The following is a 19,743-nucleotide window of genomic DNA, read 5'->3' as shown; positions in this document are numbered from 1 at the left end:
TTCCATCAATCTCTGCCATGTACATGAATTAACCATTAATGATGTTCCCACACCACATGCGTGCATTTGCATGTGTGTGTGTGTGTGTGTGTGTGCGTGCGTGCGTATATACCTCATGGATGGATTTAAAGAGGCTCCAGTCCAGGTGCGTGAGAGCAGCTGCAACATCACAGGTGTTAATACCGAGGAGTCGCACCGGCCTCCTGCTCAGCTCAGCACTGTCCGTTAAAGGAGGCTGCGCACACAAAGGAAAGTTAAGCTTCAACACACAAAGACACAGAAAAAAAACACATGCACACACAGGGGCCGTCTATTTACAGGAATAGGGCATATCTGAATAAGCAATAGCATCAAAATGACCCCTTCATAATAACCTCAAGGGCAAAGAGCCTATAAAGGGGCAGAAACATCTTAGCAGAGAGCCTCTGGCCCCTAAACAATAAAACTGAAAGCTGAGAGTGACAATTATTCTTTGCAGCTTCTTCACAGGTCACAGTATCAACAAAAATATTGAATTACTGAGCCTGCAAAAAGAACAGTAACTAAGACAATAAGCTAAACAGAACTAAAAACTGCTTACCAGTCTACTACAGTAAATAGGTCAGATGTAGAGCATCTACTGGTTTGTATAATATACCTACCCCCCCCCCCCCCAAAAAAAAGAAATCCCTTGAAATGCAGCCCCAAAAAGGCCCACTATTGAAAACGTATTCAAGAATACACAGCAGAAGCTCCACTGCGAAAGAGATGCCATTATAAAAGAACACTCTGTCCTGATACAACACTCTCTAATCCTGCTGTCACGGCCGGGCAACAACAAAATAAGTGCAACTCGCACCTCTTCTCTCCTTCTTGACTCAGGATAATCACCTGGCTTAAGTCTTACCAGCGTTCTTACCATGGATGACTCATCGTACCACTTATGAAAATATATGTCGTGATTTAGAATCTTCATTTTCATGACAATATCATACATTTGAGAGGTTTGCTTTCAACCTGCCATCTGCATCTTCTCTACGAATGCCCATTAGAGACTGAGATTGAGGAAAGGAAAAAGACAGGAACGGATTCACATACCAGAATCTCCGTGAGGTCCCTGCGACAGGCCACGAGCTTTCCCTGTGGGGTCATGGACTCTGAATACACGCAGTCGCTGGGCTGTAACACCCTCCGCTCTGCAGGGGACAGATAGTGATAACGATTTAGAGTGTAGGACAGGGATTCGCACCACTGGGCACCCGCCTGTACCCCAGGGTGTGCTTCTCAATAGCGTGAAAGGGTTATAGCTCATCTAATAAAAAAAAAGAGTAGTGGATAAATGGTTATAATAGATAAAAGTAAAAAAAACAGCCAGCTGAAAGTAATGAACAAATAGTTAAGTAACTGAAATAGTTCAGATAAATGGTTGACATATAGATAGCTCATGGTTGAATTGACTGAAGGTCATTTAGAAAATAGACTAGTGGTACTAGAAGAACTGTTGAAATCGCCTCAAAGTAACCTAGAAGTAATTGAAAACCACAGTTCCTGCCATCCCAACGTATGAATGCAAACCTGACCAAACCGAGCAAAACATGTCCATGCATTTTAATTTGTGAGTTTGTGTGTACCTCCAGTGTGCGACGCCACAGCAAGCACCATGTCTTCTTCTGCTCTGTCCATCTTCTGACCCACAATTCTTAGCAGCTCGTGGCCCTCCAGCGAGTGGTGCGTGTGGACACTCAGGTAGGAGTCGGCGCTCACGTGCACGCAACAGATGACTGAAAGGTTTGTACAACAATTGTCAAGTGAGTGAATGAACTGCTCATGTGCACAACAGAATGAACAACAGAATGAACAACAAACAAACACCGAAACACTGTGAAGTCAGGATGAAGTGGAGAATTTACGGAGAAACTTGGGACTTCATTATTGTCCGATACTCAAACAAAACAACAACAAAACAAGCTGTATTCAAGCAATTTGCATGTCTGACATTGTTCATAATTGTGTGTGTGCGAGTGTGTGTGTGTGTGTGTGTGTGTGTTTCTCACCCTCTTTAGTTTCAGCCGGTGGGCTTCTGAGTTGCAAACAGTTTTCCTTCAAACTCAACTGCTGATACATTTGTTTACTCTGACGGAGAGCAGAAGAAACATAGGCATTAATGACTGCATTCATACTTCACTTAACATCCGTATCAGACTGCTCAGCTGTTAAATATCACAGTCGAACTTCTATGGGCCGAAATAACCCAGTGCCAAGGTAGTGGTATCAGAACTCCTCCAGTCAAACAATCCCAGCAATTGATCCTCTTTGAGCTGCTTTTACATCGAGCCAATCTTCTCTTCAGTTTAAGGCGCCGTGTGACTGGCCCACAATGCAGCGGGAACATTTCCAACAGAGCGTCGTAGTGAACTCAAGTGTGTCAGCGTATTAGCGGTTTGGCTTTAAAAAAAAAAGTAAATATATTGGTCGGGACATGTTATGCAAATGAATAATTACGTTCACATTGGTGTCGAATGCAGTCAAAAAAGCTGTTGGTTTTAATATGGCAATAAAGGCAATTGCATGGTCATGTTGTCATGATTCCCAGCCACTGCTTAATTGAAATTTAAATGCTGGGGTCGGTACGTTTCAAACTAAGCCGACACCATCAGAAACTTTCTCCGTGTTTAAAAAAATGACGCCAACCCCACAATTGTGCTTTGAAACGAACGCTTTAAATAATTTACAGTTGATATTTAGAAAAGTGTAGCTGAGTGAGTGAAGCAGCACGGCTTACCTTTTGGTTTGGAGGACAGTCATCGACCGTGCTACAAGACAGAAACGAGCACAACGGTGAAGAGGTACGCAGGTATGACACACACAGTCACAGAGAACCGTGTGCAGACAAACACACTTACTGTCTGCGACGTAGAAGTTTCTGGAACTCCTTCAGGTCTTTCTCCAGTGTGGGGAACTCATACAGATCTTCTAAAACACACCTGTACAACGTCTAAAAGAGAGAGGGAGAGAAAACATTCACGTTGGCCTTTTCTGGTTTGATGGTTAAAGCGGTTTCTTTGGTCCAATAGGACGGCTGCTAACATACACAGCTGTCTGTCACATCCCAGCTGTGGGATAATGCATATGTTGATCGTAAAGTAAGTCGGTTAATTCACTCAAATCGCTTGTTCAATGCTTTAAACACAGTCAATTAAGTTCCTGCCATTCAAATTAGTATTCGAGTGGAACGATATATCTCAAAGTCATTTGGCAAATACAAAATCTTTATTGATAACGGAAGTGAAAAAAATGGGCTTTTTTGTAATTTAGGTGGAGCAGGTGAATGGAAGGTACGCCATAAGGTTTGATTTCATGTAGTGTCAACAAATATGACTTCACACATCAACACTGCTAAAGATAAAGTAAGAAATACAACTAAATAGCACGCTATTAAAGATCCCAGTCTGTGCAGCTCATTTATATGCTGCCTGGGTCGGTTACGTCAGACACAATCTCTACCTTGTGCTTCAATGGTTGATGAGGCACGCTCTGTGTCTTTGTGCAGGGCAGAGAATAAGTAACTAGCATGAAAACCCAGCAGGCAGTGACAGGGAAAACTTGCAAGGATCAACTCACACACACAATACACACACACACACACACACACACACACACACACACCGGTCTCCAAACACCTGCTTATTGCTGTCATTGACCCACCGTAGCCTCCCATCTCAATTCCCCACTCATTCCTCTGTTACTAGGCAACTATCACCTAGGTTACGCACTCCATATCAGATTATTATACCGATGCCAACCCTTGCACTTTGGTTTCCATGGCAACCCGGCACCGAGCAATGTCGCCGCCCGCCAGGTTTGCGGAGGGACACGTGATTGGTGAGTGTGTGCGATCCACCGTGTGTGTGTTTCTCTCTCAGTGTCAAGGTTATCATGGGGGTTCGAACCCAATTTATCCAAACATGTGAAAGTACAGCAGGAGCACGGTTGGTACAAGCAGCACTTGTGTTTGTATTTCTACATCCACATTTTGGGTGTTCTCCTTCTCGGAAGTTGCATTTCCTGCCTCTACTATTGGCCTCCTGTTTGTAGTGAGAAAGAGTATAATACACTGAGAATATGTGTTTTAAATAGTCCTGTGTAGATTAATCTTGTATTAAACACTGAATGAAGAACATGCAGCAACATGTTATTTATATCGCTCATATCCCTCAAATGATACACAATGAAGGTTCCTGTGTACTGGTTCTGACATTTTTGATTGCTTTGTCAGTAGGATGATATCAAAACATCAACTAGACTGATCTGGGAGAATTCTAAAACACATTTCACAGGAGATGCAGCAAACACAAACACAAACTTTTTTGGTACTTTATCTATCTATCCGTCTGAAAACAGCGCTTGATTGTCAAAAAGGCATATTATATATATATATATATATATAAGACAGAGAGACAAATGAAGATAAATGAAGAAAGAATAAAAACAGACAGATGAAGGCGAGCAGGGCCGTACCTTCATGAAGCTCCTGACGTGCTCCTCTTCCTTCAGGAAGTCCTTGTAGAGCCTGCTCCAGTGGGAGACCAGCTGCAGCACCTTACGCTTCCTGAAGAGGGCGTCTTTGCCCTCCTCCTGGCCCCTGCAGCGGGCGCTGCTATAGGTGAGAGGGTCAAGGAGACAACGAAGCAATAGTGTTTGTGTGTGTGTGTGGGATTATGCGATTATGTGTGTTTGCCAGTAAGGATATTGTCCCAGCAGAGCCTGACAGAGGTCATTGGTGGACATGAACACCAGGTAGGTCAACAGGAAGTCATCCAGCAGTGTTTCTGAAACAAAGGAAACATACCATCAGTCACCTCCGAGGCCCCGCAGATTGAAAAATGTATGTTTATGCTTCTCCTTTGCCTCTCTCTTCACCTCTGATTCATTTAGTCTACATACGGGCACATTAAAGTGTCATTTGAAGTGGAGTGGAGCCTTTAAGCAGCAGCAAGATTTGGTGAAGACTAAAAGAGACTAAAATCGGAGCTAAAAGAGGGAAAATTTGACTCAATTAGTCATATTGAATATTAATGCTTCTTTGTATGTTGGTGTGTAAATAGCACAGCATCTTTGCAGACTTTGGGTTTTTCACTAAAGTCAAAATAAGATTCTCTGGTTTTTACAAAGATTTGTTTGGAATTAAAGAGGTAAATGTTATTTGCTCATTGTGCCAAACACTGTTAATAGTTCCTATATACACCCACACAGTCATGATGAAGAACGTTTACATTCAAAATAAATGACTATTTTACCTATTTATCCCAAAACAAATGTTCGCTTTGATTGTTGACTGCTTTGTCAAAAATATATAATAGTAAAAATGTTCAGAATAAAGTAACGCAATCATTTATTTCTCTTGGCTCAATTCCAGAACAACTTCAAAACATAAATGAATCAGTGTAGAGCAAGAAAAGCTGTGAGATAGAAAGTGTGTGTGTGCGCATCTGTGTGTGTGCGCATCTGTGTGTGTGAGTGTGAATGCGTGCATGTGTGACTGTGAGAGACACTCAGCAGGTGTTCAATGGCTGAAGAACTGAATTTAAACAGCCCTCGTGGCAGATGGGTAATGAGCCATTGTTGGTGTGAGGTAGCTGTGGCGTGTGTGCATTTGTGTGCGTGTGTGTGCGTGCGTGTTGTGTCAAATGCATGACCCAAATATGGCTCTGCCGGGGAGAGAGCAAAGAAATCAATTATGGAAGACTGAGCGAATTTTCGGAATGAATATTTGATCAACTGTCTGCTTTTTAGAAATAAAACTACAACTTTTCTCAAGAAATTCTTTCAGGCCGACCTGACTGAGCTGATCAGTTTGGCAAAAGTCTGTTGCCTCACTTTCTGTCGAGCTCCTCGTTGACCGCCGACAGACGTCTGTTTGCCTCTCTGACTCTCCATCGCACTCCCCTCTTCCATCCTCCGCTCCCCGCATCCCCCATTTCGCTGTTTTTCTCCTCCTCGCCGATTACGTTGCCCTCCCTCTACCGCTCTCTTCCTACGCTCGCACCCTCTCTCGGCCCTCTGTGATGATAAATATCCATTTTCGTCATCAACATATGCCCTCTGCATTTGCCCGCTGGCACGCACAAAGTCAAACACGTGCACTCATAGACACAGCAGTACACACACACACACACACACACACACACACACACACACACACTATGATGAATAAGTCATTCAGTTCTGACCTTGGGGTCTTTTATCTCTGGTGGGAAAGAAAGAGAAGAGAGGGAAAATGTGTGTGTGCTGAACTAATCGCAGCTATCTGCTGCTGGGTTTTTGGTTTTGTGTGTGTTTTTTCTATTTGTACATGGGGAGGAGCGGATGGTGTAATCTCTCTCTCTCTCTCTCTCTCTCTCTGTGTCTGTCGAGGCATGTGCGAGCCTGTTCAACATACTGCACAGTTAAGCCCACTAAAACGGCCCACTGATGCACCACCCCAGAGGGGCCTACACACACACACACACACACACACACATTATTCAGTGCACATTTACCAAAAGATACACAGATCAAAACAGCCAAACGTGAGCATACGCTCTTGTTCTACAGTCTTCTACTTTAAAGTGCGACATCTTCTTCTTCTTTCGGTGGATAAATATCAGCCGGTTCTCCACAACAAAGAACATCTCAGTTGTCTTTCTCTCTCTCTCTTTCTCTCTCTCTCTTTCTCTCCCTCTTTTTCTCTTTCTATGCTTCCGGAAATTCAGTAAGATGGCTCCGTGCTGGAAACTGGTGGCGCTGAGGACTTGGTACATAAAGGCGCCTTGTTATAAAGTGGTGAGAGCAGGTTTTTATAAAACACAGGTTGGGACCCAGATGTCTCTGTGGGATAAAAGTATTTCTTTGCTGGGCATGGGCTCCATGGTGATAGTACGTTTCACTTATTTTGATTCACTGTTACGTTCAGACAATCCCAGAACAATTAGCTGATTAACAAAAAAAAATGTCTCATCAGTATTTAATCCTAACAGATATTCATAGTCGGACCAGAAATCTGTTTTGTGACGTCACAATGACCTTGAACTTTCAACTTTACCCATCAAAATCCAATAATTTCCTCCTTCCGTCCAGGAAAACACACCTCCTCCAGACCGCTGTCGCAGGCGTGGAGGAGGATAAAAGAATATTTGGATTCAACTAAATCAATGTTAACTTTACACATTTTTACGTCTTTTTCGCTCCTTCCTAAAAAATGACGGACTTAACGATCAGAAAAAAAAACATTTGAAATCAACCAAGATGAAAATAATAGCCCATAGTATCCCAACTTTTACCGGCTGACTCAGCCGTCTTTTCAGCAGACCCTCAAATGAATGGTTTCAAATACTAATTTAACCTCTTCAATGTCGCTCAGTTACAGATTTATAGGCAATGACTTATGTGGCTGACACACACACACACACACACACACTCACACACATAAACAGACACGCAGCACCATCAAGGCGGAGCGCATACCTCCCAGGTTTGAGCCCACTGTGTGGATAATGAAAGCGACAGAGAGAAGTACAGGCTGTGTTGAAACTTGTTACGTGAATGTGAAATTCCATGGATTGAGAGGGCAGGCAGCTGCTCCAAAACAAACATCACGGCTTCTCTGTTCAGGCGACAAACTGTCTGACTTTCCACCAACTGTTCTTTTACTCTCATATTTTCTCTATATGTTTCGAACTGTTCATTTGAAATCACACGCGGCTCACAGAGAGGCCCCTTTGAGCCATGTGCTGACCCACAACGTGCGCCCACGCACACAAACTCACCGCTCTCCCGGCTCTCTGGCGCCCCTCTTTGGTCGTCCAGCCGCAGGTCGCTCAGCAGATGCTCCAAGATCTTGAGCGGCGTTCCGGACACCACCACGTACCTGTAAGACGAAGAGTTGCGACAATCTTGCTCACTAGAACGGCACCAAGAACGGCCGCTTCTGCAGCTCCATCCTCCCTCCCTCTCCTCGTCCTCTCCACCCTCCTCCTCCGCGTCGTCGTCGTCGATGTAGCGGAGGCGGGTAACATCGAATGTACTGGTTTCTGAACTGCTGCGCTCTTCACCCTCATTGCTGTCCGCGTCGTCGTCACCATCGTCCTCCTCATCCTCATCGTGTATGTCCTCCTCGGCCTCTGCGAGCGTGGCTAGCTCGGCAGTCATCTTCATATCGAAACCCTTCCACCCTCGTCTAAGTTTTGCATAGCCGGGGGGGGGGGGGGGAGGTCTAGCCAAGAGCTCCGGAGATTAAAAGCCTCCCGCAGCTTGTGGCACTCGGAGGGAACTGATTGCTACTGGAGATGCTGAGCACTGTATGCACGCAGACACACACACACACACACACACTTAACCTGCCTGTGACTGACACTCCCTGCATTGTGCCTTAGGTCTTGGCACACACTGCCCCCCCCCCCCAAAAAAAATATTTTGTACAGACAAAAACACATGTACGCACAGTCAAATGATCCTAAATGCACACAGTGATTTGCAGGAGGGAGTCAAACCGTCTTGGTGTGATCTTTGTTTCCCTTTCAGCTGAAAACAAAACAGGCATTCTCTTCTTCTGTGCCAGTAGCTGAAGCATACATTATCTATCCACACAGACAGGGTTCACAGCACCGCTGATATTCTGCATGTACAGTGTGTGGTGGCAACTCGGGATCCCAAAGTATGAGAACAAAAGGGAGGAGTACCACGATTATGTTCTTCGTTGCCATCGTTGGTTTAGAGGGCTCTTATTGTGTAGGAGGAGGTACTGACCTCTTGTCGCAATCCTCCTCTCTGGACCCGCCCCCTGACGACGTGGGGGAGGGCCGGTCCGACGGCGACGTCACTGATGATGTCACTCTCCGCAACACCAACACATCCCGTCCTCTCTCTTTCAGGCAAACCCTCCCCACTGCCTCCTGAGGGAGAGAGAGACAGAGACAGAGGGTGTCACAAAGTGAAACAAGGACAAATCTTTTCTTTTTTTTTGGTGAACCCTCATGAAAGCTTCACATACCAAGGAAGAGAATCAACTATTAGTTTTGGCAACTGGCACATTAGCCAGAACACCTATCACAGGCCTATTCGTGTGCATTGGTTTCTGTGAAATGCCCAAGATACGTCCACGCTAATCGAGAAACCTCAACTTGTCGTACCCCAAAGAGCATTGACACGCTTAAAGGTGCCACACAAAGAATCAAACAAGCTTGTGTGTGCAAATCCTTCACATCCATATCACAAAGTTTCTCCAACTTGCACACACATGCAGCGCACACCAAACCCCTCGCCAGTCCAGGCATGCCGGCACAGACGGTGCCGCCTCAGAACTAACGCTGTTGTGCGGTGAGCAACATCGAGGAATGGAGGCTGACACTCGAAACAACATCCTGCTCCAAAAAATGAACAGCAACTCCACCTGTGACACGCACACACACACACACGCACGCACACACCTGCAGTGAGAGTTGAACAGAGCTCCAGATGGACAAAGGAGCACAATGGAATTACAGAGGAGGAGAGCAGAGGAAAAGGAGATCAAAGGCAGAAGACGGGAGCAGGAGGGCGTCTCTCCTCCAGCTGTGACGCAGAGAGCCTCGTGCGCTCTCTTAATACACACATTATCACGTAAGACGCCACGGGGCTGAGGTTGTGGTCGTGCATCAACCTGTCAACAACACCATTTCCTTACATAGCTCGTTAAAAAAACAAGAATTGTCTTCTTAAGTTTGACAAAGGTCCCATGGTAACAATACAGTCAATAATGATGGTTGTAGATATTGTGGAGGCCTGACACTGAGTGCTACTAATGGAGTCACTGACACATCTATGACAGGAAAAAGATCCAAGAGACAGGCCAACACACACACACACACACACAGACATGTACACACACACTAGTACACTCTGTATCTCTGTGATCGTCTGATGAAAGGAGTTGTCTGGTATTGAGAGACACCAGGTGAGGATCTTACTTTGGTCAGACAGAACTATTAGTGATTGTGCGGGTGCTATAATACAGATTTTGAATGCAGTTACATCTCTGAATCCTCTACCTCAGGTGTGTGTGTGTCGCATTCCTCCAAAAACGTAATAAATCAAATCCACATACGTTTTTCTTCATTAGAGTTGTGCCAAACCAGCCTGGCTCATACAATTTGGGATTGTGTTTTACAAGTTGCGTCGCCCTTTGATTTTGGGCTACATACATGAAGTCAGGCTTTAGCTCCTGTCCATGTTTACACCAAAGCTAAAGGATAATGATGAGTAACACCAGCATCACAGAATAATATGAATTCTTTTTGCTTGGGTTAGGGTTAAACAAACTATTAATGCAGAGTCTCTCTTTGCTGAGCAACAGCAGAAAATGGCAACTAGAGGTCTTGAACGCAGCACAATCTCTTGTGCAGAGCATCTTACACTTTGGTTAGATAACAGCAGCTTATTAAAAATTGTACATTGCGGCCATTTTAAAATGTCTTCATCATGAATTTCTCCCTCCTCCTGTCCAGTTAGCACTGACTTAAGACAAACCACTATGCTGATTTCCCTTACATTACAAAGTCATGATGTGTCATGAAGACCAGCAGGACCCCAAGGAATGAAACCAAATGTTCACAAGAATTAGAAAAGCAGTGAGGCATTCAGCTGATAAATAACCCAGGAACAGCGGATATAAAAAGATCTGACACTGCAAGCCATTAAATACAATTTGGGCTGGCACCCAGACCGCACCCAGAGGCCCAGATATCATATCAAGATTATAAGAGTTTGTGGTGTAAAGGGGACGAACTCGTAGACCACTTCATCTTGGCTTCAATTATGAGCCTGAATGCTTAATCTGTCTTCTGACCTTTCCTATCTAATAAAGCAAAAATGTTCTCCAGAAATACTATAAACTAGAAAGAGATTATGTAACTTATCATAACCCGTATAAAAAAGACAAAGAAAATGTTGTGGTCCTTCGGATACAGTGGCAAATGTTGATTTTTTCGGATACTCAAACCTTTTGCTCAGATGCCAAGAAAAACTACTTGCAGCCAAGAACGCGGAGGAAAGCCACACACACACACACACACACACACACACACACACTGGTGATCAAAAGCTGTGGGGAGATAAACCAAAACAAACACATTCCCACTACGCAAACTGTATGTCACATATACACACACAAAAAATGCAGCTCCAAGGGTCAACATGAATTTAGCCTGAGAAAGAATGCAAGCCATGAAAAGTGAAAATAATAATAAAAAGAAGGCACTCATATACAGTGGAGAGGAGGTGTTGGAAAGTTATGCAACAGAAAGAAAGCGATGAAAGGCAAGAAGCCGGGACAGAAAGCGAGAGACGCGGAGGAGTGTTGGCAAAAGTGAGAAATACAAGAGCAGCGTGAGGGAGACGTCTGAATCAGCTTCAGCCAAAAGGGCCAAGATCCATCAGCTGGAGAGTCAAGCCTTTATCTAGAATCTAGCAAGAACTGATTTATTAGTTTCTTAAGTCTGAGCAAAATAATGGTAATACATCAGGCCTCGGCATGAAGGCCACTTCCAAACCGCTGTCCGACAAAGCGATCACGCCACTAATGTGCAGACGTCCTTAACTGTTTCCAAAAGTCACTTGTTCTCAGCTGACAGGTGTTTCTGTCCCTTTCCTTCCACTCCGTCCCATCCCTTCCTTCAATTCAACCATCTGCACTTCCACCACATCAACACCCTTTCCTCCTTTCCTCCTCACGGTCTCCTTTTTTTGTTTTCTCTCCGCACTACGCCAAGCCAAGCCCCCCCCCCCCCCCCCCCCCCCCCTCCCCCTCTGTCTCTGTCTCCAACTTCATGCGAGATTTGGGTAGAGAAAATGGAGACCCGAGGGCATGAGCTGCACACACGCAGACACACAAAATGACGTATTTTACAGAGGAAAGGTGGGCCTAACGGAAAGCCTAAAGGAAGCACTCTCTGTTCCCTTTGTGTTCCCCTGTGTGTGCATGTGTGTGTTCATAGTGACCATGCCGTATCTGTGTTATGATAGCTCGGGGTCTGATTCCTGAACATAATTGATAAGAATAGAAAAACACAGGAGCAGTAATCTCCACAACAATTAGAAAGTAACAAAGAGACCAGACAAGCCTGCCTGTGTGTGTGTGTGTGTGTGTGTGTGTGTGTGTGTGTGTGTGTGTGTGTGTGTGTGTGTGTGTGTGTGTGTGTGTGTGTGTGTGTGTGTGTGTCATGTCATCTGTGACCTTGTTTAATGCCATGTGCAGGTCGACCTTTTGTAAACTCCGATGGCTGAATCGAATGAGTAGGGATGCAAGTGTGAAGCGATTAGAACATGAGTTACATCACTATGGAAACAGCCCACACCAGATTGTCAGAGCATGTCTGTATTGAAAAAAAAGAAGAAGAAAAAAGCAAAGTCACCATGACAACCTAGTAAAAGGAGATTAGTCTTCGCGGTCGTTGTTTTTGCCACATTTCGCTTCGTGAGCTGGAGCTGGTTATGTAATGATAATCACCCGTCCCCTTTCATTCGTGCTGCATCAGTGAGAAACGCCATTCCTGTGAAATGAATATAGATCAGATAAGAGCCTCTCATTGAGCCCATCAGCCTGCGAGAGCCCTTTGATTGATTTCCTTTTACACTCACTACTGTGACCACTGGCGCCCTCGGTGAACATAAGTGCTGCTTAATGCAACATGATTTTTAAATGATACGATGGCCTAACGTTAACAATATGTTGAATATGATGAGTAGATGACCTCCTTTTGAAGCTTTAGCACCTGTAATTGCACCTGTCATATAAGGATTTCACACGCACAGTACAGCCGTCACAGTCATGAGCACTCAGCCTCCGAGATGTTAATCAATACTTTTTATGGTTGGCAATACTATAACTTTAATTTGCTTTCCCTACCTTTGACAAATTAGTATATGAAAACAGAGGTGCGCATACCGCTGTTGATGCTGTTGTTTCTATTAGAAAAAAAACATAAGCATCTACGTTATATAATACATGCACATGCTAACTTGAACATAGCATCAGAAGAGGCCTGTTGGAGCGTAAGTGAAGGCTCTTTGAACTACATTATGCTATTTACCTCTAAACATACATTTTAATCACTGTTCATAATATTTAGCTTACATCTCTCTTCAAATACAATAAAAGATAACGTTTTGCTTAACAAACTTTTTTTTTATCTTGTTAAATTAGCTGTTGCAGAATTATTTAAAGCTTAATTAATTATATATGAAAGCCTAAAAAACTACAATTCATGCATCATTTCATTCACAATGTCCTGCAAGTTGGACATAAAATATTTGCGTTGGGAAACTTCAGGACTAATCCATGCCACAAGTCCAAATGATTTACGATGATCCAAAGGCTAAGGAACATTAAGTAAAATATAATATCATACCACTAATATTCTAATGGAAAAAAAACCTTCATCACAGTGTAGCTTACATCATTTTGATTGACCTTAAGATTACGCTACATATATTATTGAAGAGGGCAAATTGCTTTATAAATTAAAAGGCTTTGTATGTGAGACTTCTAGTTGAACCCAATTCTGCTTAAACAACACTATAAATATTTAAATGTATTTTCAAACAGAAGCAATGCTGTTATAGAGTGTAAAATGTTTCTACTTTTTTATAGGAAAGAATGAAAGAGAAATCATTTGCCCTCTGGAAAATCCCCAAGGCTGGTATTTGGCATGTTTCTTCTATGTCGTAGATTTCACAACCCCACATGCACACGCACACACACACACACACACACACACACAGACACACACGCAGGAGGAAATCAGACTGCATTCGCCTCATTTCCTGCCCTCAGGTGCAGTGTGGAGCGGGATTATACAGTGCAACCCTTCCCTCACATCCCACTCATTACGTGCACCCACTGACGCAGCCTGCCGCAGTGCATGAACACACGCACACACACACACACACACACACACAGAGTACTTTACAGACTGTAAAAAGGTTGTGAGATCACATTGCTCTAAGCGATCATTAACACCCACATTAGACGAGCGACAGAGCCGGTGGTTATTTAATCTGCGGCCGCACGGAAAAGGCAAAAGTTCTGCGTGTGCAGCGACATCTTCCCTCTGCGTGTGTGTGGCTGACGGTGAGCTGATATGTCCTCAAGTACTCAGAAGATGTACAGAAGTGACCAGACATGCTGTGAACTTGTGTGTGCGTGCGTGTGTGTGTGTTTGTGTGTCCTTTAGATGGATAGTGACGCACATCAGGACAGCACCGATGAAGATTTACTCACCCCATCCCTGCCTCTGAACATATGAGTAACTCAGGCCCTGCGTGTGCGTGCGTGTGTGTGCGTGTGTGTGTGCGTGTGCGTGTGTGCTTCAAAGTGACGACAATAATGACAGCATATACCGCATGCTACTCACCGCCTGGGTCCTGTCAGGCACCCGGTAGTTGTGGTTCTGGAGCAGCCGGCAGCCGTCCTTGGCCAGCCGCTGAACGGCCTCCAGCCCCAGCCGGCCGGTCAGCTCCTCGCGGCCGCCCACGGTCCCCGTTCCTCCCCCGCCGACGCTAACGCCGACGCCAACGCCATCACGGAGTGCACACCCCCCGCTCAGCTGCAACACAGGTGGCATGAACACATATCTCAAGCCGCAGTCCCAAGACATGGCGGAGACGAGGTCGCAGAGGGTTCGTGGGGGTGGACGTCGAGAAGGTTCAGTGCTTTTCTTCCAAGGGAGACTGAGAGCAGTTTGGGCATAATCCCAAAACCTCCAACAAGTTCTTCCTTTGCCCCTTCATGCCCATGTGAGGAGAATGAGAGGAAGCGGCCCGTGTCCGTCTGGTTCTCTCTCTCTCTCTCTGATTCTTCCTGATCTCTTCTTCCTTTTATCTATTACACCCAGTAATTCCCTTCATCTGTTGCACTTCTCTCTTTGTCTCAGTTGGACTGCTGCGTGTCAGAGGATCTGGCTGAGAAAGAGTGAGTGTGTGTGATTAGTAGCATAAGTGGGCGGGAGTGTGTTGTCTGTGTGGGAAGAGTGTGTGCCGGGTTTGTGTGTGTGTGTGTGTGTGTGTGTGTCTCCTCCCCTCCACAGTTGGGACTTGTTTTAACCATCCGACCAAAGTAGATAGGAAGTGTGTAAATGTGATTATCTGAGCCTGATGTCTTAAACGAGGAACACGGCAGCAGACGCGAAGGGAGACAAAGAAATGAAACGAAACAGAAAGAGAACTGATTTCATCAAACGAGATGAACCAATAAACTAACGGCTTCGTCCTCAACAGAGTGTGTGTGTGTGTCGCCGTGTGTTTGTTTGTGCTGCTACTAGGATGGTTATCACCCGCGGCGGCTGGTCCGATTTATTCATCCTTGGAGAAGGAAGAATGAGGGGTATTTCATTTGGCTCAGAGTTAACGCTTCCTGAGCGTTCACCTATCCCACGCTACCATGCTGTGACAGAGGGTAACACACACACACACACATAACATGATAGCATACTCCCACGCATTTTGTCTACGAGAAGAACTCTTATCTGCTAAAGTAGCCGCACACACACACACACACACACACACACACACATTATATCAGCGCCTGAGCCCCCTGCTCTTGGCTACTTCCTGTTAACCCGTGTTCAACTTCCCGTCCAAGATAAACCTGTCTGTGTCCAAGTGTATTTATTGTGAGTCTGTCTCCCTTTCTCTTCCATTGTATCCTTAATGTCACTTTGGTGACAAAGCGAAACCCTTCAGTGGGCTGATAGATAACTGAAACTAAAGTGGTAGCTGTGTGTGGTTTATTATCCTCCTTCTCATTATGTCAAACCAAACCAAAACAATAATATCATCTGCAGTGCTTCACAAACCCCTCAAAGGGCTTCATTGCAGGATTAATCTTACGGCCTTATGTTCACATGAAGGCTGTTTCATATCTGCTGTAACAATCTCTCATCCAATCCCTCTGCTGCCTTCACATAGCAGGTCTGTGTTTCTTTGAGCAGATTGTCTCTGAGGTGGGAAACTCACGTGTAAATGTACACTCACCGGCCACTTTATTAGGTACCCCATGCTAGTAACGGGTTGGACCCCTTTTGCTTTCAGAACTGCCTCAATTCTTCGTGGCATAGATTCAACAAGGTGCTGGAAGCATTCCTCAGGGAGTTTGGTCCATATTGACATGATGGCATCACACAGTTGCCGCAGATTTGTCGACTGCACATCCATGATGCGAATCTCCCGTTCCACCACATCCCAAAGATGCTCTATTGGATTGAGATCTGGTGATTGTGGAGGCCATTTGAGTACAGCGAACTCATTGTCATGTTCAAGAAACCAGTCTGAGATGATTCCAGCTTTATGACATGGCGCTTTATCCTGCTGAAAGTAGCCATCAGAAGTTGGGTACATTGTGGTCATAAAGGGATGGACATGGTCAGCAACAATACTCAGGTAGGCTGTGGCGTTGCAATGATGCTCAATTGGTACCAAGGGGCCCAAAGAGTGCCAAGAAAATATTCCCCACACCATGACACCACCACCACCAGCCTGAACCGTTGATACAAGGCAGGATGGATCCATGCTTTCATGTTGTAGACGCCAAATTCTGACCCTACCATCCGAATGTCGCAGCAGAAATCGAGACTCATCAGACCAGGCAACGTTTTTCCAATCTTCTATTGTCCAATTTCGATGAGCTTGTGCAAATTGTAGCCTCAGTTTCCTGTTCTTAGCTGAAAGGAGTGGCACCCGGTGTGGTCTTCTGCTGCTGTAGCCCATCTGCCTCAAAGTTCGACGTACTGTGCGTTCAGAGATGCTCTTATGCCCACCTTGGTTGTAACGGGTGGTTATTTGAGTCACTGTTGCCCTTCTATCAGCTCGAACCAGTCTGGCCATTCTCCTCTGACCTCTGGCATCAACAAGGCATTTCCGCCCACAGAACTGCCGCTCACTGTCACTCAAATCACCTTTCTTCCCCATACTGATGCTCGGTTTGAACTGCAGGAGATTGTCTTGACAATGTCTACATGCCTAAATGCACTAAGTTGCCGCCATGTGATTGGCTGCTTAGAAATTAAGTGTTAACGAGCAGTTGGACAGGTGTACCTAATAAAGTGGCCGGTGAGTGTATATAAATACCTATATTACACTCACCGGCCACTTTATTAGGTACACCTGTCCAACTGCTCTTTAACACTTAATTTCTAAGCAGCCAATCACACGGCGGCAACTCAGTGCATTTAGGCATGTAGACATTGTCAAGACAATCTCCTGCAGTTCAAACAGAGCATCAGTATGGGGAAGAAAGGTGATTTGAGTGACTTTGAACGTGGCATGATTGTTGGTGCCAGAAGGGCTGGTCTGAGTATTTCAGAAACTGCTAATCTACTGGGATTTTCACGCACAACCATCTCTAGGGTTTACAGAGAATGGTCCGAAAAAGAAAAAACATCCAGTGAGCGGCAGTTCTGTGGGCGGAAATGCCTTGTTGATGCCAGAGGTCAGAGGAGAATGGCCAGACTGGTTCGAGCTGATAGAAGGGCAACAGTGACTCAAATAACCACCCGTTACAACCAAGGTGGGCATAAGAGCATCTCTGAACGCACAGTACGTCGAACTTTGAGGCAGATGGGCTACAGCAGCAGAAGACCACACTGGGTGCCACTCCTTTCAGCTAAGAACAGGAAACTGAGGCTACAATTTGCACAAGCTCATCGAAATTGGACAATAGAAGATTGGAAAAACGTTGCCTGGTCTGATAAGTCTCAATTTCTGATGCGACATTCGGATGGTAGGGTCAGAATTTGGCGTCTACAACATGAAAGCATGGATCCATCCTGCCTTGTATCAACGGTTCAGGCTGGTGGTGGTGGTGTCATGGTGTGGGTAATATTTTCTTGGCACTCTTTGGGCCCCTTGGTACCAATTGAGCATCGTTGCAACGCCACAGCCTACCTGAGTATTGTTGCTGACCATGTCCATCCCTTTATGACCACAATGTACCCAACTTCTGATGGCTACTTTCAGCAGGATAAAGCGCCATGTCATAAAGCTGGAATCATCTCAGACTGGTTTCTTGAACATGACAATGAGTTCGCTGTACTCAAATGGCCTCCACAATCACCAGATCTCAATCCAATAGAGCATCTTTGGGATGTGGTGGAACGGGAGATTCGCATCATGGATGTGCAGCCGACAAATCTGCGGCAACTGTGTGATGCCATCATGTCAATATGGACCAAACTCCCTGAGGAATGCTTCCAGCACCTTGTTGAATCTATGCCACGAAGAATTGAGGCAGTTCTGAAGGCAAAAGGGGGTCCAACCCGTTACTAGCATGGGGTACCTAATAAAGTGGCCGGTGAGTGTATATCCAATCAACATTAAATTAATTGCAATCAAAACGTCTTAGAATAATAATAATACAGCTGAATTTGCAAAACAACCACAACAAAATAAAGATATCATTGGTCTTGGCTCGTAAATAGTTAAACATATTAACCAGCAGTCCTTCCCAAGCTGAGAGTATTGCCTGATTACGACATCGGCAGCCAAAATGAGCAAGACATGATATTGGATGTATTGATATCTAAAAAAGCAGCAGTGTAACTACTCCCAAAGCAACCAAGATCTAATCTAGCTCAATTTAGAAATGAATATTTAGGCTTTTTCTGTCCTAAAAAAATACAGTTTCAACAAGGCCGATAATGATTTCAAAATACTAATTTGATAGGAGAAAATCCTTTTTTAGTTGCACTATGAAGTATTACTGTATGTTTAATTATGTTCTAACAGACTTTCCTGTTCTCCTCCTCCTCTGCTGTGATCAGATAATTAATTATTGATGGATAAAAGGAGGTTTCTGCTGTAAATAGATGGGACCAGAGAGCAAACAGGCAGTCCTTAGCACTCTGTCCTGACCCCATTTTCCACATGCAGCTATTTCATGGACGCACGTGCACACACAACTTGCCCCCGGTGACCTTCACCAGAGAGCGAGGTAGTCGGAACAAGACAATTATGATCCGTTATTATGGATGTCCCGAGCTGCACCCGTGTTGGGGACGAGATGCGTCGGTCACATGGCGTCTGGTCCTCATCCAGCTCTTTGCTTACAGCAATCTGGTTACGCTGGCTATCAAAAAGGCTTCACCGTGCCCTGTTCTAAACACAATCTCTTCCAAATGCACAGTCCTGCAACAAGCGAGTAAACTGTGGAGCAGCGTGAAAAAGAACGCCACGCTGCTCGGCCAAATGGTGACGTTCGCCGCGACAAAACGTGTGTGCCGGTTGAAAACTAGATCGGCTTTGCATGCATTTCGACAAATATATGTTCATGTTTATGCATAAATTGTGTGCCGTCTTTATCAAAGCCTCTTTTCCGACGAAAGGTCGTCCAAAACTCTCTATCTTAAAGAGGCAGTCGTGGTTGTCTGTAGTGGGCTTGTAGGAGGAACTTATCCAGTAGGAAGGAGTTAGCGCACATGAGCACAATAACAATCTGTCGACAGAGAACCGAAGAAATGCCACCACCTAAAACAAGTAAAATCCCTTTAAATGGTTACTATAGTTATAGTTATTTGACTTTACTATGCCACGACACTGCCGTTGCTGATGAAGACTTGATGTTCGCGCCAAAGCCACCAGACAAAAAGAAATAGCAATTTGTAACTGACCACGGATAACTCAAACAACCCCACCTCAAAAGACCCGAACTATCCCTTTAACAATTCCCAAAATGACTATCTGCACTGATATTGTGCCCAA

The 19,743-nt window shown here is 44.9% G+C and overlaps 1 protein-coding gene across 1 annotated transcript in view; it reads right to left on the bottom strand.

Moving 5' to 3' along the window:
* The window catches only part of rapgef5a (Rap guanine nucleotide exchange factor (GEF) 5a), a 39,896-nt gene that overhangs the window by 5,088 nt on the left and 15,065 nt on the right, over window positions 1-19,743 (bottom strand). Inside the window, exons 9-19 of the mRNA XM_037474000.2 lie at window positions 14,406-14,597; window positions 8,764-8,909; window positions 7,785-7,885; window positions 4,730-4,808; window positions 4,498-4,642; window positions 2,883-2,974; window positions 2,762-2,792; window positions 2,034-2,112; window positions 1,611-1,760; window positions 1,078-1,175; window positions 113-235 (exon numbers count right to left, since the gene is read on the bottom strand). Of these exons, the coding sequence (XP_037329897.2) occupies window positions 113-235; window positions 1,078-1,175; window positions 1,611-1,760; window positions 2,034-2,112; window positions 2,762-2,792; window positions 2,883-2,974; window positions 4,498-4,642; window positions 4,730-4,808; window positions 7,785-7,885; window positions 8,764-8,909; window positions 14,406-14,597 (1,236 nt within the window). The remainder of the gene's footprint in view (window positions 1-112; window positions 236-1,077; window positions 1,176-1,610; window positions 1,761-2,033; window positions 2,113-2,761; window positions 2,793-2,882; window positions 2,975-4,497; window positions 4,643-4,729; window positions 4,809-7,784; window positions 7,886-8,763; window positions 8,910-14,405; window positions 14,598-19,743) is intronic.

This window comes from Pungitius pungitius, chromosome 17 (assembly GCF_949316345.1).
Source record: "Pungitius pungitius chromosome 17, fPunPun2.1, whole genome shotgun sequence".
In the NCBI taxonomy this organism is placed as follows: Eukaryota; Metazoa; Chordata; class Actinopteri; order Perciformes; family Gasterosteidae; genus Pungitius; species Pungitius pungitius.
The sequence above is the reverse complement of the archived record's forward strand: the minus strand, read 5'-3'. Positions and strand labels throughout refer to the sequence as shown.